The sequence below is a fragment of the Xenopus laevis genome, chromosome 4L (genome assembly GCF_017654675.1).
Source record: "Xenopus laevis strain J_2021 chromosome 4L, Xenopus_laevis_v10.1, whole genome shotgun sequence".
Classification (NCBI taxonomy): Eukaryota; Metazoa; Chordata; class Amphibia; order Anura; family Pipidae; genus Xenopus; species Xenopus laevis.
The window spans coordinates 146,520,567-146,541,450 of record NC_054377.1 but is presented as its reverse complement, the minus strand read 5'-3'; the positions used below and the strand labels follow the sequence as shown (position 1 = coordinate 146,541,450).

At 40.1% G+C, this 20,884-nt stretch overlaps 2 protein-coding genes across 2 annotated transcripts; both read left to right on the top strand.

Annotated features, from left to right (window-relative positions):
• The first annotated feature begins 1,936 nt into the window (after positions 1–1,936).
• Positions 1,937–13,957, top strand: sntn.L (sentan, cilia apical structure protein L homeolog). Its single transcript, XM_018257146.2, has 4 exons — positions 1,937–2,081; positions 6,036–6,076; positions 8,691–8,830; positions 13,035–13,957. Exons 1-4 carry the CDS (start codon positions 2,071–2,073, stop codon positions 13,191–13,193), a joined length of 351 nt encoding a protein of 116 aa, XP_018112635.1. The 5' UTR covers positions 1,937–2,070; the 3' UTR covers positions 13,194–13,957.
• Positions 13,958–17,332: 3,375 nt separating this feature from the next.
• Positions 17,333–20,414, top strand: LOC121403165 (protein S100-B-like). The gene is made up of 2 exons (XM_041591069.1): positions 17,333–17,582; positions 20,262–20,414. Exons 1-2 carry the CDS (start codon positions 17,445–17,447, stop codon positions 20,412–20,414), a joined length of 291 nt encoding a protein of 96 aa, XP_041447003.1. The 5' UTR covers positions 17,333–17,444.
• Positions 20,415–20,884: the final 470 nt, after the last annotated feature.

The window sequence follows — 20,884 nt, the reverse complement described above, 5'->3', positions numbered from 1 at the left end:
TCAGATGGCAAATTAAAGATGCTCTTTCTCTGTGACAGTGAGCGGCGATGAAGTGAATAAGGTGAACATCCCGACTCATTATTACTCACCAGTGTCATCCTCTGTCGCACTGCCAAGCACTTCATTCTGCCAACCATCTGTTTGTGGCACAGCTACGCCTGCTGTTCTGCACAAAGGCAAAGTCACATATCCACACAATTTACATTGTCCAGTTCCAGTAACTTTAACTTATCCCGACTTCTTCTACTGCTATAACTATATTTCCCTGATGTATAGACATCCCTAATCCATAAAGCCTTTGGTAAAATCCTACCTTTTTATTTATTTAACCTGATTGATGCCTGTTAAAGGGGTTGTACACCCAATACATAGATAATACATAATTGGAAAGTAAAAATAAATCTCACTATAGTATATATATATATATATATATATATATATATATATATATATATATTTTTTTTTTTTTTACAATGGTCCTGTCCTGCTTTATGGCAGCTGAGATTCTAGCTATACATCTCATGGGGTACAAACGAACGGGTGGCAAATGGGAAAACAGTTCATCCAGAGTGGAACCAAATATAAGATAAAAATTCATCTTTATTGATCCAAATTAAAACCATGTGTACAAGCGGGCAGGGAGAGTAGCTTGACGCATTTCGTGACTAATACGTCACTTCATCAGAAGCTTCTAGCTATCTGTATAACAGAATATTCTGTCCCAGTGGCTGCACAGATCCTATCTGATCCCCATTGTAAGCAGCAGTCCTGCCCTGCTTTATGGCAGCTGAGATTCTAGCTATCTGTATAACAGAACATTCTGTCCCAGTGGCTGCACAGATCCTATCTGATCCCCATTGTAAGCAGCAGTCCTGCCCTGCTTTATGGCAGCTGAGATTCTAGCTATCTGTATAACAGAACATTCTGTCCCAGTGGCTGCACAGATCCTATCTGATCCTCATTGTAAGCAGCAGTCCTGTCCTGCTTTATGGCAGCTGAGATTCTAGCTATCTGTATAACAGAACATTCTGTCCCAGTGGCTGCACAGATCCTATCTGATCCCCATTGTAAGCAGCAGTCCTGTCCTGCTTTATGGCAGCTGAGATTCTAGCTATCTGTATAACAGAACATTCTGTCCCAGTGGTCAGGGGTTTAGTCTGAAACCAATTGTTACCATTGCAAAACTTTAATGAGACATAGATAAATAAAGCTTTACAAGACTTAGGGGCCGATTCACTAAGCTCGAGTGAAGGATTCGAATGAAAAATACTTCGAATTTCGAAGTATTTTTGGGGTACTTCGACCATCGAATGGGCTACTTCGACCTTCGACTACGACCTTCGACTTCGATTCGAACGATTCAAACTAAAAATCGTTCGACTATTCGACCATTCGATAGTCGAAGTACTTTCCCTTTAAAAAAAACTTCGACCCCCTACTTCGGCAGCTAAAAGCTACCGAAGTCAATGTTAGCCTATGGGGAAGGTCCCCATAGGCTTGGCTAACTTTTTTTGATCGAAGGATTTTCCTTCGATCGTTGGATTAAAATCCTTCGATCGTTCGATCGCAGGATTTGCGCTAAATCCTTCGACTTCGATATTCGAAGTCGAAGGATTTCAATTCGAGGGTCGAATTTCGAAGTATTTTTTACTTCGAAATTCGACCCTTAGTGAATCTGCCCCTTAATAAACAAATGCACAATATGTAGCTGTATAATTAACATTTGGGGGATACTTTAATGACAATCACTTGAGTTGGTAGAATGGCTGCTAAGCTGCACATATCTTATAGTAAATCAAGCTGCCTGGTCTCTGTTCCAGGGCTAGTTGTGAAATCATATTTGCTTTTCTTCTCTAATTAAGCCGAGTAAACAATGGGCCGAGTAGTGAGCGCTGAATAAAGCCCAACTTGCTGGAACTTGTTGCAAGTCACTGTTGCTTAGCACAATTACAAAGTCAACACAAATCCTACAAAATATGTTGCTCCGGCTATAAGTGACTTATAAAGGATTGAGTCGGACACTACCGGTCTGCACGAGTGGAACCAGATCTGGGGGGGACTCAGAATAAAATGCCTAAAAGGTAATGTACATATTTTGTGTTGAATGAATAAGGTGTTAAATGTGTGTATGAACCTCTTCCCATGCCATTAGCTGGGCATATAAAGACAATACATTTTCTGCTTAGTGGGAACTGATTGTTTCTGTTCTATATTTTTTATATGAGTTAGTTTTCTGTATTACTGCTTCTGGCTATAAAATTACCAACATGAAGGGGCTGATTCACTATGGGTCGAATATCGAGGGTTAATTAACCCTCGATATTCGACTAGGAATTAAAATCCTTCGACTTCAAATATCGAAGTCGAAGGATTTAGCACAAATTCTGCGATCGTACGATCGAAGGATTATTCCTTCGATCGAACGATTAAATCCTTCGAATCGAACGATTAAATCCTTCGAATCGAACGATTAAATCCTTCGAATCGAACGATTAAATCCTTCGAATCGAACGATTCGAAGGATTTTAATCCAACGATCGAAGGAATATCCTTCGATCAAAAAAACTTAGGAAAGCCTATGGGGACTTTCCCCATAGGCTAACATTGACTTTGGTAGCTTTTAGCTGCCCAACTAGGGGGTCGAAGTTTTTTTTAAAGAGACAGTACTACGACTATCGAATAGTCAAACGATTTTTAGTTCGAATCGTAGTCGAAGGTCGAAGTAGCCCATTCGATGGCCGAAGTAGCCGAAAAAATACTTCGAAATTCAAAGTTTTTTTACTTCGAATCCTTCACTCGAATTTAGTGAATCGGCCCCTTGATGTTTACATGATTTTCTAATAGACTATGAAGATCCAAATTACAGAGAGATCCATTATCCGGAAAACCCCAGGTCCCTTATTCTGGATAACAGGTCTTATACCTGTACAAGAAAAAAAACAGGCATTTACAAACTCATGTTGAATGGATTTAAAGTTGTGTGTAGATGTAGTCGCTACATTTTTGTTCTCTGTTTCTTGAAACAAAGTTGCAGAAGCCAGTTCTCTTCTAGGTTTTTTAAAGGAGAAGGAAAGGCTTCGTTCACATGGGTGTGCCAAATGTTAGGCATCCCCAAGTGATTGTATTTACTTACCTGAAACCCCCGGGCTGGTGCTCCTATCAGTAGAAAACTACACCAGCCCGGGGGTTATACCAGTGAGCACCACGGAGCGATCCTCTTCCAGCTTCCGATTTCTTCACGCGGCTGTGCATGCGCAGTAGAGCGAGAAGCCGAACTTTAACTAAAAAGTCACTATTTCGTTCAACTGCACATGCGTCTGTCCTGGGAAATCCGAAGATAGAAGTAGACGGAAGAGGATCAATCCGTGGAGCTCACTGGTATAACCCCGGGCCGGTGTATTTTCTGCTGATAGGAGCACTGACCTGGAATTTCAGGTAAGTCAATACAATCACTTGGGGGTGCCTAACATTTGGCACCTTCAAGTGGGATATGACTTTCCTTCTTCTTTAATAATTGAGATTTAGAAAGTTAGGTTGGTATTACATTACCAAATTTAGATATTAATATAGTTTTAGCATTTATTATCCAGAAACCATTATTCCAGAAGGCTCCTGAGTCAGGATTTAGGAATATTATTTTTCCCATACTACATACGGTCAAAGAATTCTTTTGGCTGCTTTAAAGTGTAAATATTTTTTATAGTGCCCTTTATCTGCAAAACACTTAGGGGCAGACGGTGGGAAATTTAAAGTTGAATGGACGTATATGTTGCAGCAAATACATTACACAAGTCCAGGGAACCTTAATAAAGACAATAGAGTTGTTATATTGCCCTACACATGAGCCCACTGTATAGTTAATGTTCCATATGTTAGAAAATGTAGCGGGGAACCTGGTTACCCAAAACAAAATTTAAGGACTTTTGCAGGCTATCACTCTGAAAAAAGTAAAAGACGCCAGCATTTTTTGGATTTAGAAGCTTTTTTCACTAAGGAATGTAAGTAACAGAAGATTGAGGAAGGTCTATGCAATCCATTGCACTTCGCCAGGTCTGAGCTGGCGAAGGCAAGTCTGGCGAAAGAGGTAACATTCAGTAGAATCCGCATTTCATTGAATTTGCTGAGTAACGTCACCTATCGCCATTGTCACCTGGCGATAGAGTGCGAAGGACCGCTAGTGTCTATCTCTTTCGTTAGCGAAGTTACACCTGTGCCCGTTGGTAAATTGGCCACGTTATGTGAATTGACGCTATCGTTAGCCACTTCGCCCTCGAGTAAATCTGCCCCTTAGTCCCTAGTATTCCGGGGGAATATACCTGTATTTCTTCCATTACAGGTATGGGACCTCTTATCCAGAATGCTTGGGACCTGGGGTTTTCTGGATAATGGATCTTTCGATAATTTGAATCTTCATACCTTGAGTCTACTAGAAAATCATGTAAACATTAAATTAACCCAATGGGCTGGTTTTGCCTCCAATAAGGATTAATTATATTTTAGTTGGGATCAAGTACAAGCGACTGTTTTATTATTACAGAGAAAAGGGAAATATATTTTAAAAATTCGGATTATTTGGATAAAATGGAGTCTATGGGAAACAGCCTTTCCGTAATTCTGAGCTTTCCGGATAACGAGTTTCCAAATAACAGATCCCATAACTTTATTATATTTTTTCTAATAGTATCTCATTTTAAACAGATTTCACAGTTACTTGGCTGTTTTCTGTTACCAACGTGGTCTATGTTACAGGGCAACCCTTGGAAATAAAAAAATAACAAAAGTGATATAAAGGTGATACCTTTATTGGCTAACTAAAGGGATGGCCTGTAACATTTTTACTGGCTAACACAGTACAGCAACTTTACCTGCAACATGCATGGGGCATATTTATCAAAGAGTGAAGTTAATAGTGAAATTCCGCAGCTCTCAATTCATTTCTATGGGATTTTGAAAGGCGTATTTATCAATGAGTGAAAGTGAAAGTTCACCCTTTGATAAATACGCCTATAAAAATCCCATAGAAATGAATGGAGAGTGGCGGAACTTCACTATTAACTTCACTCTTTGATAAATATGCCCCCTGGTCTATAATGACGCTTAGGGCCCGATTCACCAAGGGTCGAATATGGGGGGGTTAATTAACCCTCGATATTCGACTGGGAATTAAAATCCTTCGACTTCGAACATCGAAGTCGAAGGATTTTAGCGCAAATAGTGCGATCGAAGGAATAAACGTTCGATCGAACGATAAAATCCTTCGAATCAAACGATAGGAATATCCTTCGATCAAAAAAACTTAGGCAAGCCTATTGGGACCTTCCCCATAGGCTAACATTGAGTTCGGTAGCTTTTAGATGGCGAACTAGGGGGTCGAAGTTTTTTCTTAAAGAGACAGTACTTCGACTATCGAATGGTCGAATAGTCAAACGATTTTTAGTACGAATCCTTCGATTCAAAGTCGTAGTTGTAGTCGAAGGTCGTAGTAGCCCATTCGATGGTCAAAGTAGCCCAAAAAACACTTCGAAATTCGAAGTTTTTTTACTTCGAATCCTTCACTCGAAGTTAGTGAATTGGCCCCTTAGTGTTTTTGCTCTCTCAGCTTCAGCTCAAATGTATTATTCTTTAGTTTCGTTCCATTAAAAGGCATTGCTGCTAAACCAAGTTTTATGCTCAGTAATTCTAGTCAAGTTTCCAATACAAGTTGCCTAAAAAATGTTCAATATTTTTAGATTTATAAATGATTCCCTGCACTTCTGGTCCTGACTCTGGAAAGATGTAGCAGAAGCCAGCTGATTAACAGATCAGAACCTGAGAAGAGAAAGGAATACGGCTTTATAAAAGCAATTACGTTTACACATATCTTTAAATCCAATACAGTCCCATCAATACTGCTTTCAGACAGAAAGGGCTTTGCCAGGGAGAAAGAAAAAAAAAAGCAGCAGGAATAATATGTTTATAAATTTTATATTCTCACAAATGCTGTGCTGATTGAAGTGCATAGACTGATAATGATCTCTTTCTTTTTTTTATTACAGCAATTCCATTCCGATTCCTAAACAGCTGTCGTCTATTAAAGGTGAGATATTATCCTATAAACACAGAAATGTATTTCAGCGAAACATAATTGCTATTGAAATCAGAGTTTCATACGCATCCAGTCTTGTGATGTTTTTCAGCTCAGAAAATAAAGTTTGTGAGCATGGAAGAGTCAGGCTTGTCAATTTAGTTTCTGAGTTTGTCCTAAATTGTTTTGAGGGTTTACATTTCTTTTAATACAAACAGATAATTAATACTTATAGTGGGATCCATAAGGGCAGAGACACACATTTAGATTCGGGGAGATTAGTCGCCCAGCAACAAATCTCCTCTTCTTCTCCCCGAACTGCCTCCAACCAACTAGAATGTAAATCGCCGGTGTGATGACAATCGGTTCGCTTTGTTTTCCTGAAGTCGCCCGAAGTTGCCTCACAAGGAAACTTCGGGCGACTTTGGAAAACAAAGTGCTCCGAGTGCCCCGCGGGCGATTTAGATTCTTGCTGGCGGGAAAGCTTTTCAGGGAAATTAGTCACATGAAGAAGAGGCATTTTATTGCCGGCGACTAAATCTCCCCGATTCTGAACGTGTGTCTCTGGATACAGGATACAGGGGTCACTGTAGTCTGGGCTTTATGGAAGAGGTGCCCCAAAAAAACCAAAAGTAGAGTTTGAGGGTTGTGAAGGGATTTCGGGCAGAGTAGGCAGTGTTTGGATAGATTGTGGGAAGCGCCTTGTCATAAAAGGCATAATTATGTAGTTCAGGGGAATGCCTGGGCTACTTTTTTCGTTGGGGCCACATTTTTACTAGTTGGGAGGGCCCTCTGCCCAGGGCACCTTAGTGACCAGTCGGCTGATAATTGGGAGTGGACCTGCCGACGTAGTAATAATTATTTCTGATGGTGGCCCTGAACACAGGTAAGTTCTCTATTAAGCACACACTTAGGGGCACATTTATCAAGGGTCGAATATCGAGGGTTAATTAACCCTCTAATTCGACCCTCGAGATTATCGAATTCGAAGAATTTAGCGCAAATCCATTGATCGATCGATCTAAGTAAAAATCGTTCGATCGAACGATAAAATCCTTCGAACGGAACGATTCAAAGGATTTTTGAACGATCAAACAATTTTCTTTGATCAAAAAAAGCTTAGCAAAGTGATGGGGAAGGTCCCCATAGGCTAACATTGTACCTCGGTAGGTTTAAACTACCGAAGTATGTAGTCTAAGTTTTTTTTAAAGAGACAGTACTTCGACTATCGAATGGTCGAATAGTCGAACGATTTTTAGTTTGAATCGCTCGAATCGAAGGTCGTAGTAGCCTATTCGATTGTCGAAGTACCCAAAAAAATACTTCGAAATTGAAGTTTTTTTATATTCGAATCCTTCACTTGAGCTTAGTAAATGTGCCCCTTAGTCAACACCCCTAATAGATCTCAGTTAATAGAAGCCGTGAAAAATGAATTGCTTGTACATTAAAGTGGTTGTTTGCCTTTGAATTAACTATTAGTATGATGTAGATGTAGTAATCGTTCGACTATTCGACCATTCGATAGTCGAAGTACTGTCTCTTTAAAAAAAAACTTTGACTCCCTAGTTCGGCATCTAAAAGCTACCGAAGTCAATGTTAGCCTATGGGGAAGGTCCCCATAGGCTTGGCTAACTTTTTTTGATCGAAGGATATTCCCTCGATCGTTGGATTTAAATCCTTGGAATCGTTCGATTCGAAGGATTTAATCGTTCGATTCGAAGGATTTAATCGTTCGATCGAAGGAATAATCCTGCGCTAAATCCTTCGACTTCGATATTCGAAGTCGAAGGATTATAATTCCTAGTCGAATATCGAGGGTTAATTAACCCTCGATATTCGACCCTTAGTGAATCGGCCCCATAGTGACTCAGGAGTCCTTAAAATAATCCCATTTAATGAAATTCTTTAGCCTGCTGACACAGATCCAACTGCTGAGAAACTAAATTGATGCTTCCAAACTTTTTACTGTTCCTATAGAAATTTGTAATATCATTTACTTATAGGAAGGTTTAAGGGAAAAACTTCAGCAGTTTTTTAGGTGACTGCATTGGTTTTTTGCTGATGAATTATTACAAAAAGCAAATATACAAGGATGCTGACTCAACAAGCAAGCAATCTCCATGGTCTGATCTGCTGAACACCATCGACTACAACGACTAATGGGGTTATTAACCAAAATTTTTCTGGTCTGGCTTTTTGGGGCAAAAACTTGAATTTTTCATGGAAAAAAAAGACAGTTTTAAAGATGTATTATCCTGCGAATCCGACAATCCACCATCTCAGACCTATTGAGGTCATGTATAAGTCAAAATTTGCAGATTGCGTGGTTTGTGCTGGGTGTAACCCGATAATCCGATAAAGTCTGAGTTTTCAGGCAAAAAACCCCCAAAAAAATTTTATAGGGTTTTTTTCCCTAATCCGATTTATTCAAGTTATTTTCTTAATAAATAAAGCAAAATCTGGGATGGGAGTTTGGTCGAGCATTTTTAATTTAAATTATGAGATAAATTCAGATTTTAGTAAGTAACCTCCTTAATATAAAAGAGACGTCCTATACAGTGGCATTTGATCTAAGCAATGGGATGAAGTGGCAACAAGCCGCAATATGACATTGTCTCTTGTGCAGCTCTAGGGAAAGGCTCGGATCTGGAGAAGGCGATGGCCACCACAATCCTTGTCTACAATTCCTATTGTGATGCTGATGGAAGAATTAGTAAGAGCACCGCCAAAGATCTGCTTCTCACTCAGTTTCAGCACTTCATACAGGTACAAATATGGAGCAACAGTGGGTAATGAACTAAACGATAGCAAGTACTGGCAATCTGTGGGACCAGGGGACAACAAGGAATTGGCCTGTATCAATTTGTATGATGAGCCACCCAGTGGAGTGCAAAGTCAGTGGGATCCAATCATATTACCCATTGTTCATAATCCTAACATGGGTTTATATTAGGGATGCACCAAATTCACTGTTTTAGGATTTGCCCAGAAAATCAAACTGAATCGGAACCCTAATTTGCATATGCAAATTAGGAAACAAGGCGAGAGAGAACCGCCTGTTCATCGCCCTTTTCAAAAAATTTCGACTTCCTTGTTTGTGTGACAAAAAGTCAAGTGATTTTTTTTTTTTAGGATTCGGATTCAGTTCACCCAGGCACCGAATCCTGGATTTGGTGCATTGCTAGTTTATATAGACCTGTTGCTAGAGGAATACATCAACAGCCCAAAACAGTCCTCACCCAACAGTTTTCAAAATTGCAAAATCTGGTATATCTGACCAATCCAGTGGACGGACGATTAAAGAAAGAGAAACAAAATAAACAAAAACTATCTTTGACGGCATATTATGTGTGAAAGATTTGTATTGAGCTTTACATGCTCTAGGGTGGTTTCTGCAAGGTCCCTTGAGTACCATAATAGAAGATAATTCTTTGGGCTTACAGTTGAAGGAATTCTGAAAAAGTATAAAGTGTAACATAATAAACACAAACATAAATTGCCATCATAGAGCGATTACAAAAAGATTAAAGGGGTTCCTGGAGTCGGGAAAGAATATCAATATCACAGTTCCAATATTTCCTGGAATTTCTTATATTTATCTATAAGTATACTGGTTAGTCTTTCATTAACCATTAACCAGGTGCTATTTCTTATAGTAAACTCTAGCTCCTTGTTGTCTCGATCCTACTTACCAGCTTCTTTCTGAAAATAGTACAGCCATCAGTTGATCTTAGTGCAGCAAATGCAAAAAAACTCTCTGTAAAAAGCTTATTATTAGAACAATGATCCACAACCAGTGGCTCAGGAGCAACATGTTTCTCTTCAACCCCTTGGATGTTGTTCCCAGTGGCCTCAAAACAGGTGATTATTTTTTAAATCCAGGCTTGGAGACAAGTCTCCTGTAGCTGCCAGTCCACATAAGGGCTACCAAATAGCCAATCACAGCACTTGTTTAGCATCCCTGTGGAGATTTTTAATGCTTGTGTTGGTTGGGACCTATACATTAGAGCAGTGATGAGTAGCTCCTGGGCAACATGTTGCTCTCCAAGCACTTGGATGTGGCCTCAAACCAAGCACTTATTTTTGAATTACTGACTTGGAGGCAATCTTTTGCATAAAAACCACATATTCTGCCAAACAGAGCCTCAATTAAATTGACAGTCTGCCTAGGGGCTACCAAATGGCCAATCACAGTACTTATTTGGCACCCCAAGAACATTTTTCATGCTCCCCAACTCCTCACGAGAATGAATATTGCTAACGGGTTCAAAGGGTTGAGGATCCCTGCATTAGAGCATTAGAGTGCACAGCCCTCAATAGAAGGGAGCCCTCTTGCCTTGAACCTCGTGCCTTGCACTAGCACTAGCAACAATGAGCAAGTAAGGCACATCCATGTTGATGCCTATGGACCATCTTATGGGTGTAACGTAAGATTGGTAGCATGCCATTTACAATCAGGCACAAATTATTGCACTTCTCCATTTTTGTTAACAAACTCAGTTCTATTGGCATTCTGAATTAATCAAGGAATAACGGATTTACGTTGAATGAGGTAGCCACACAGTATTGCAAAATATGGAACCAGATATGTCTCTACATATGCAATGGCTTGGAAAAGGTATGGAATAATATCTAGCCTAAAGGCAGGCCTGGACTGGCAATCTGTGGGTTCTGGCAAATGCCAGAGGGGCTGCTGTAAGTTGCCATAGACCAGTGGTCCCCAACCAGTAGCTCGTGAGCAACATGTTGCTCACCAACCCCATGGATGTTGCTCCCAGTGGCCTCAAAACAGGTGCTTATTTTTGAATTCACGGCTTAGAGGCAAGTTTTGGTTGCATAAAAAACAGGTGTTCTGCCAAATAGAGCCTTCTGTAGACTACCAGTCCATGAAGGGGCTACCAAACAGCCAACAACAGCCCTTAATTTACATCCCCATGGAATTTTTCATGCTTGTGTTGCTCTCCAACTCTTTTTTACATTCATGTGGCTCACGAGTAAAAAAAGGTTGGGGACCGCTGCCATAGACAATCAATATTTAGTGGGCTGGTGAGGGGCTGTTTGGACCTCCGTATGGCCAGTTGGGGCCTCTGAGTACCTGAAATGCCAGGGCGTATTTTGATTCTCAGTCCAGACCTGCCTACAGGAGATCAAACACTTGCATATGAGATATAGCCCCAAATATGCCCCCGGGTTATAGTTTCTTCTTCAAAATGTTTCAAGGCTAAACAATTTCTCATAAGCACACTCCTTCTCATGTTGCGAAGTGTCCAGACCCCAAACACAGTGGGGCTCATTTATTAACACTGGGCAAATTTGGCCATGGGCAGTAATCTATAGCCACCAATCAGTGAGTGGCTTTCTTCAGCCAGCTGCAGGTAGAACAATGAATGCAACGATTTGATTGGTTGCCATGAGTTACTGCCCATGGCCAAATTTGCTCAGTGTTGATAAATGACCCCCAGTATATTTAAAGGGATACTGTCATGGGAAAAAACATTGTTTTCAAAATGCATCAGTTAATAGTGCTGCTCCAGCAGAATTCTGCACTGAAATCCATTTCTCAAAAGAGCAAACAGATTTTTTTATATTCAGTTTTGAAATCTGACATGGGGCGAGACATATTGTCAATTTCCCAGCTGCCCCAAGTCATGTGACTTGTGCTCTGATAAAATTCAATCACTGTTTACTGCTGTACTGCAAGTTGGAGTGATATCACCCCCCCCTTTTCTCCCCCAGCAGCCAAACAAAAGAACAATGGGAAGGTAACCAGATAACAGCTCCCTAACACAAGATAACAGCTGCCTGGTAGATCTAAGAACAACACTCAATAGTAAAAACCCATGTCTCACTGAGACACATTCAGTTACATTGAGAAGGAAAAACAGCAGCCTGCCAGAAAGCATTTCTCTCCTAAAGTGCAGGCACAAGTCACATGACCAGGGGCAGCTGGGAAATTGACAAAATGTCTAGCCCCATGTCAGATTTCAAAATTGAATTTAAAAAAAATCTGTTTGCTCTTTTGAGAAATGGATTTCAGTGCAGAATTCTGCTGGAGTAACACTATTAACTGATGCGTTTTGAAAAAAACATGTTTTCAGATGACAGGATCCCTTTAACAACCAATGGACACCACGAAGAAAAGTTGAAGTTTTAATGATGACAAGAAACCATCACATCAGAAGATGTAGAACATGTAATGACATAAAACAGACCAGTTCAGGCCACCTAGAGGCACAGTGCATAATGAACAGGACATTATTGTATCACCATTACTGGTTCCACTTTGTGACAAGACAAAAAAAGAACAATGTTAGTATATTTCAGAGTGTTGTGAGAGGCGCATGCAAAGCCTTTCCTTTCTCTTCTGCAGTTAAGGAAGATAATCTGAGTATGACTCCAAATGTGACCAGTATGGGGTGATGCAGAATAAACTGACAACCCCTACTTAACTATGTTAAATTATTGAACACTTAGACATACATATATACTAGCATTTACATGTTCATTCAGCCAAATAAATAGCATAATTACTAAGACGTATATAAGGAGGCCTAATGTTAGACTTTGCGAAACCACACTATATGACATTATAACTATTATACTAAAGGATTTTGACAACTAACAGGGAAGTTTTATTATACTATATGATGAAAATTTTGTATTTATGATAAAACCATGTGTTAAAAAGCATTTTTCTTGATGTTAAGTGCAAACTACGTTATTAAGCAAAGAAGAGATTATAGATATGCCTGTATTAGCAAAATCAGCGGAAATGCCACTGGATTCCAGAATGGTTTCCAAATGTTTTATGAGATTAGGGCATCTGGGCACATGCATGTTTTTAAATCTAGCAACACTAGAGTTTCTACAGTGTCCCCAGCATTCTGACAATAGGGACATTGTTGAGATGTCTCAGGATTTTGCTTTTTCATAAAAATAAACTCAAAATTTGTTTTTTTATTGACAATAGGGACAGGAGACTAAGCCCAAATACAAAGAGATCGTTTCTGACCTTGAACAGGACAAAGATGCCAAAATGAACTATGAAGATTTCATGATCCTTCTGCTCAGCGTCTCCTTGCTGTCGGATCTTCTCCAGGAAATAGGAAAAGTCAAAAATACCAAATAAACTGTAATTAGAAGCCTGTTACATGGCAACATTTATAATGGAGAACACAGAAGAAGGGTCCCTATATAGCACATTGTGCTCACACATCTCCTGACATCATGTCCTTGATAACTACTATCCACTGATAAACAATCTGATGCTGCATGCCACTCTATGACATCACATCACCTGTCTACATTTCCCATCTGAACTATGTCCACCTATGAGAAGCAATCTACATATTCTGTGCAATTCTCCATCATCAAATTTGTTCAATCCTAACGAAACTGTTCCCACCAATGAGGAACAATCTGATGCTGCATGCTACTCTATGACATCACCTGTCTACAGTTCCCATCTGAACTATGTCCACCTATGAGAAGCAATCTAATTCTCTGTGTAATTCTCCATCATCAAATTTGTTCAATCCTAATTAAACTGAGCCCACCATTGAGGAACAATCTGATGCTACAATTCTCTCTCCTGTATCACTTACCTTCAAATCCTAACTAAACCCTCTCTGCCTCTGAAGAGCAATCTAATGTTCCATGTAACTCTCCATCTTCAGATAATGTCCTATCTTAATTAATCCATGTCCACCTATGAGGAGCCAAGTAACAGTTTATGTTATTCTCGCCTTCATATCCTAACTGAACTATGTTTGCCTATGAGGAGCCATCTAATGTTCTGCGTAATTCTCCACCATCAGTTGATGTGATATCCTGCCTTAACCATGTCTACCTAATGTTCTGTATAAACTGAATCAATAAACTCAAATAAACCCACCGTTTAGCTTCAAGCTGCATGTTACCCACCGACATCACCTTCTCTCATATCATAGTAATTCCTTGTCCACCCTTTACAGCATCTCTTTTATATGAATAGCAATCTCATAGTCTTTACACTTTTCCTTTTATATAGACACAGGTCCTTCCCTTTGTTCTTTTCAAGGGTAATATACCATATTTATTTTTTACCCTACTTGCTCTATTCCTATATTCCCCTGTTGTCCTCATTTACTGACTCAAAGAGCCGATCCCACATCTGAGGGCCCCCCCCCCAAAAAAATAGACAATATAGAAGGCAACAATGCAAGGAATTTCTTGAACGTTCTACACAAATCTAAAATAATGGGCGCATGTTATTTACTATAAACTCTAAACATAAATTGTCTTGCAGTGGTTTCTTTGTTAAATATTATTGTATGTTCCCTACTTATCCCTTGCCTATCTGATGGGTCTTTAAGTAACAAAGTAACCTGTCAGCTCAGCTGCCGTTTGGAATCTGATCTGTTGATATGAAACACATTTTCATATTTTTTCATTGTGTTTTCACTGATTGTGATTTGTAAGGCAAACTCTAATGCAATCCCCCAACAGTAATGGGAAGATATTGGTTACAAATTTATTGTTTTGATTTCTAGAATTCTTCATTAAGGGCAGAGAGACGCTCAGATTCAAGGAGATTTAGTCGCCCGCGATAAATTGGCTGTTCTTCGGGACTAATCTAACTGAACTGCCTCCCGCTGTTTAGAATCTAAATCGCCGGCGTGATGGCACTCAGAACGATTTGTTTTCCGAAGTAGCCCGAAGTTTCCTCCTAAACCAACTTCAGAAAATGAAGCGAACCAGGTGCCATCCCGCCGTGATTTATATTCTAGCTGGCGGGAGGCAGTTCGGGGAAATTAATCGCCCTGAAGAATAGAAGATTTGTCTCTGGGCAACTAATCTCCCCGAATCTGAGTGTGTGTGTCACTGCCCTTAAAATCAAAGTAGTCAAAATGCTCACTAACACCTTAAACGTCTTCTTCTGTCCAGCCTTGTGTTCAATACTGACACCAAGGGGCAGATTTACTAAGGTTCGAATGGTAACTTTTTGAAAAAAAAACTTGGGTCAAAACTAGGGATGCACCGAATACCCTATTTTGGATTCGGTCGAATCCCCAAATCCATCTTGGAAGATTCGGCTGAATACCGAACCGAATCCGAATCTTAGTTTGCATAAGCAAATTAGGGGCGGGAAAGGAAAAATTAGGGAAAAATTGGTTTACTTCCTTGTTTTGTAACAAAAAGTCACGTGAAATCCCAACCTCCCCACAATTTGAATATGCAGATTCGGTTCAGCCAGGCACAAGGATTCGGCTGAATCCGAACCCTGCTGAAAAAGGCAGAATCTTGGCTGAATCCCGAACTGAATCCTGGATTCGGTGCATCCCTAGTCAAAACTCACAAACTCAAATTTAAACCACCAACTCGAATTTGAATTCGAATGTGAGATTTATCACATTTTGACCCTGGAAACAGTTCTAATTCGACTATTCTCCACCTTAAACCTGCCAAGTTCATATAGATATCAATGGCAGAGGCCCTTGAACTATTTGAAGATGTTAGTAGTAGTGATGAGCAAAATTGTTGCCAAGTTTCTCTTAGAAAATTACTCGCCATAAAAAAAGTTGACGTGCAAAAGTCAAGTTTTTTTTGGAGCAAAACTCGATTAGAATTTGATTTGAGTGTAAAGGTGGGGACTATTCGATCAGATTTTAAGGTTTTAATGAATTTTTCATAAATAACAAACCATTTGAATTGCGAATAACATCGAATTTATTACAGTTGAAAAAAAATTCACATTACTCTAAAATTAGACCTTTGAGAAATAACCCCCCAAATCTCAATATGGATCTTGAAGGCAACTGAGATGAAATGAATCCACTTTTTATTATTATTATGATTATTATTATTATTATTATTATTATTATTAACATGTATTTATATAGCGCCAACATATTGCGTAGCACTGTGAAGTAAATGTGATTATACAACATGAATTATATACATAGTATATATGGAGTTACAAGCTCCCAAAACATCGGGTACTCCCACTCGTAGTACAGTCTGCTGCTTCTTGTTCCACTCGCCCACAATCTCTCCTTCTCTTTCTGGTTACTTCACGCAAACTATGGATCTCCAGGAGGGTCAGAGCTTAGTGGGCTGGAAAATGTTTTCGAGCAACAGAACAGGGACTCAGTTAAACTTTATTACAACAAACAAATATCTGTTTTAATTCTAAATCTAAGTTCGGATATTGGTTTGTTGTAATAAAGTTTAACCGAACCTTCTTAAGTTTGGGGAACGGGACACATCCGAAAAACTTTGGTGAAGTTTATCATTATTTTTAGCGACTGCACACTCATTCTACTATTTCTACTGTCTTTTGGGATTCAGAGTCCCATTTGTGCTGTAATAATTGCACAAAGTGTAAGCCCAAATACTAAGTCCATAGAGATGTTCTCTTTAGGGCAGAGACACACGCACAGATTAGGGGAGATTTACTCGCCCGGCGATAAATCGTCTCTTCTTAGGGGCGACTAATCTCCCCGAACTGCCTCCCGCTAGCTAGAATGTAAATCGGTTTTCGAAGTTTCCCAAAGTTTTCTCGTGAAGCAACTTAGGAAAACGAAGTGCACCAATTTCCATTCCGCCGGCAATTTACATTCTAGCTGGCAGGAGGCAGTTCGCGGAGATTAGTCGCCCCGAAGAAGAGGCGATTTATCACTGGGCGACTAATCTCCCCGAATCTGAGCGTGTGTCTCTGCCCTTAAAAGCAGCCCCCTCTTCTCCCAGCTGCAACCTGTTAGGCTGTAAGATAAGGAAAGGATGATATACAGAGACTTCTCAGTGAACTACTGATTTGTTTTGATGTTGTGCTCAGAACAACTGGAAGACCAAATGAGATTCACGAGGAAACTTTGGGCGACTTCGGAAAACGAAGCGATCCGAGTGCCATCCCATATTCCAGCCGGTAGGAAGGCATTTCGGAGAGATTAGTCGACTCGAAGAAGAGGAGACTAACCCCCCCAAATCGGACCATGTGCCACCACCCTAAAGCTCTTAAGTATCACATCAGCCATATGCTAGAAGAGTAATTAAAAGAAGCAGCGTTCATTTGAAACTTGTGTTGCCTTTCAACACGGACACCTTTGTGTTTGTGTATATAGAGATTAGTATACAGATCTAAGGGAAGACATATCAGGTCACAAGGAACTGACACAGTAATTAATGTAGGTTTGTGTGCCAGAGCCACACCTTAACCTACTGACCATTCTTTTCTCCTTCTAGATATATGTATCTCAGAATAGGTGCTTTTCCGCTAGTTTCCAGTTTCTCCTCTTACCCAGAAGCCAGTTGCTCTGTTAGCTGGGAGGTAAACAAGATATCCAGCGGATCCTTTGCCATTGTTGAGAGGCAAGTGATAGGGATTCATGTTGTCTGAAGGATGGCAGCTGTGGAATCAGCAGTTTACAGCCTCCTGGAAGTTTTTCACAAGTACTCAGCCAAGGAAGGAGACCAGCTGAAGTTGAACAGATCAGAATTGTTTGTATTGTTGTCTCAAGAACTCCCATGCTGCTACCGGGTAAGTATTCATGGTGCAGCCGGCCCTGAATGCATGAAATACAGCTTGTGTCAGACAACGCGTTTCACTTTGTTAATTACTGTTTTTCAATCTGTAGACCATGACCCTATGAAACAGCATTGCCCAACCTGTTCCAGCAGATATACACACTGCCAATTACTTCACCATCAATTTCATATTTTGGGTATAAATTGATGTTTTTGCTCCAATCAGTGTCTTAAGTGGCCTGGGGTGCTCAGAGTAATTTGGCTGGGTTTATGCACTGAGTATAATTTGCAGTGACAATAGAAAAAAGTGGCCATTAGTGAATATGGAATGGTAGAGCTTTGCATTGGCCGGTAATATTCTGAAGGGTCAGCTTAGGGAACATTTTTGACAAAGTATTGGCAATGTGTCAATGGTACTATCATGTCTAAAAAAAAGCTTGGGAGAGATTTATTTGTGAGTTTTAACCATCCCTTTCTTGGGGCCCCAGTGATTTGAGAAGAAAGCTTATTCATACCCCAATGTATAACTGAAGTCCAGGTTCAATGAGATTTGGGGATGAAGATGCTTTTGTTGCATTAGATATTCTTGGAACTGTTTCTGAATAACCGATAAAGCAATGTTTTCATGTGTCCATGACCTTGTTATGAGCTAAGGAGGCCTGGCCAAATGTTGAAGCAAAAAGTCTAAGAAAAACTACTGTCCTAACTTAACCTGTTTTCATACACTGAGCTCCTTGTTAAAACCCCATATAATGCATGAAATCAAATAAATCAAGTTCTATATTATGTTTTGGTAACTCTATCACTGATAGTGGTGTCCCAAAGTCGGGAGTGAGTCACCTGGGGCTTCTCTTTTTAGTAACCTTGTGGTAGATCCCCAATCTTCTGAATGTCCCACCAGGATACCAGCCCTACTATGTCAGCTAGGTGTATTGCTGGCTATCTTCTACTGAGACAGAAATTAGAATATAACCTTCAATTTGATTATTCACAGGCTTCAGTTTTCCATCTTGAACATCTCTAGGTTCTTCCTTGGGACTACTCTACTCGTCTCCAATAGGAATCTATGGGAATTTAAGATTTTTTTATGGAATTTAAGATTTTATAAATAATACATTGTATAATATCAGGGGTTGGGAAACACACGATCCAATCAAATGGAAAGAACTAGATCTACAATGGATCTACAGTATACATAGTGGGGCTTCCCTAAGTTCTACCACTCTTCTAAGTGAGGGAAATGCTAACATTTCTAGAAAGGTTCTTCTGGGTATTTTACCCCATCCCTATATATTAATGCATTTAGTTACATATTGTTCTGCCTTGAACTTGCTCTAATTGGTCTACCCTCCTCCTGAACCTAAATAAGCCTTTTGGAAGAATTGTTGGTGCTTCCACATGCTCTTAACCCCATCATAAAACACAGGGTAGCTGGCGTACTAGACAGGACAAAAATGCCAAGAAATACACTTTGTCTTTGTATAGCATGTGGTTCTACAGTTTCAGGTATATCAAGTTTTTACTTAAACTAGGTTACTACTCTCTCTGACCCAAGAAAGCATATTCAATTTGGTGCATCCGTTTATGCATTCCCCAACCTGACAATATTCATCACACTTATATTGTAGCTCAGAGAGGACATCCATATGAAAACGTCTATTCTTATATGTGATGAATAGTGCATGATTCTCTCTGATGTGTTGTTCTTCATTCCCCTGCTCAGGGCTTACTGTATATTGTATTGATTGCACATACACTCGTCTTTGCCTTCCCCTTTCATAGCCAAGGGAAACATTTCTGATTCATACTTTTATGCACTGGAGAAAAGATCAAGCAGTTATTGCATGTAATCACGCATTTCAGAAGAACAAATTAAGCAAGAGCGGCGGTCATTGACTTGCTCCAATAAAGGTAGCCATAGACACAAAGATCCGCTCCTTTGGCGACAAACAAGCCCATCTTTCCCCGATATACCACTAACGGGCATGGCTATATCAGGGGTAATCTGAACGTTCGGCCCTATAACTATAACCGAACGATCGGATTACGATGAGAGCACAATGGGCTCCGGCGGGACGGTTGGGACAAAATCAAACCTGTCCAATCGACCAAACGACGATCTCCGCCGGAAGAAAAATGACAGGACTCTCCACACACGGTCCGAAAATCGTACGAATCCTCGATTCGTACGATAGGATCTTTGTGTCTATGGCCACCTTTAGACTTTAGGGGCTGTGCATCATTGTAGCACTGGAAGGCAAAAGTTCATATCTGGGGCCACATCACACTGGTTTTCTGCTTTCAATTAGATTCTTTCATTTCCCCACCACAACTAAATTGGGAATATCTCATTCATGCCACTGTATGATCAAGAGCAGATCCAGCACCCAAGTATTGCATGCAAGGGGATAATCAAGTCTTGGATGAATGGAGATCACTGAGAATAATCAGCAAGACCCATGGGATATAAAAAAGGAATTCAGAAATACTAAATCCCTCTAGTGTTGTTAGGGAAGGAGAACAAGCCATTGCCGATATTGAGATGCTAGGAGGACTGTAGGTTGGACATACCTTCTATGGGAAACATCAAAACTGATCATGACAAACAGACTGAGCCATCATCAGCATATTCTGCCCTTATAGGTGGACTGGGCCCCACTGGAGCAAAGTGTATTATCATTTTTCATTCCAGAAAGATGCCATGTCACTGCTGGATTTGGATGGGGACGGTGAAGTTGACTTTCTGGAGTTCATTGAATTTATCACTGAAATCACTACTGAGCTGCAGGAGATGTACCTCGATAACATTATCCATTACAACAGGTATTCTGAGCACTTTGTGTGAAAGATGAGTGGCTTGTGAGTGACATGTTGCTCTCTGACCCCTTGGATGTTGCTCCCATTTGCCTCAAAGCAGGTGATTATTTTTGAATTCCAGGCTTGGAGGCAAGTTTTGGTTGAATAAATACCAGCTGTACTTACAAACAGAGTCTCCTGTAGGCTGTCAGTCCTACCAAATAGCCAATCACAGTCCTTTTTTGGCACCCCCTGGAGCTATTTTCAGGCTTGTGTTGCTCCCCAACTCTTTTTAAATTGGTTGTGGACTGTGGTTCAATGGGGAGCCCACTATGGCAATTTGAGATGGCCAGCCTCCTTGAGAACTCAATATAGTGTTTTTATGGCATAATCATTGTTTTCATGGAACAGATAATTGGCCATCTATGGTAGGAAGAATTATTTTATTGCAATAAAAGGGATACTATTTACACTTCTAAAAGAAAGGATCATTACAAAGTGAATGCACAATTCTAGATA

Coding starts and splice junctions, on each gene's coding strand:
- sntn.L (XM_018257146.2), top strand. Junction 6,077..8,690: donor ACAGCTGTCGTCTATTAAAG/GTGAGATATTAT, acceptor TCTCTTGTGCAG/CTCTAGGGAAAGGCTCGGAT. Junction 8,831..13,034: donor AGTTTCAGCACTTCATACAG/GTACAAATATGG, acceptor TATTGACAATAG/GGACAGGAGACTAAGCCCAA.
- LOC121403165 (XM_041591069.1), top strand. CDS start 17,445: ATGGCAGCTGTGGAATCAGCAGTTTACAGCCTCCTGGAAGTTTTTCAC. Junction 17,583..20,261: donor AACTCCCATGCTGCTACCGG/GTAAGTATTCAT, acceptor TTTTCATTCCAG/AAAGATGCCATGTCACTGCT.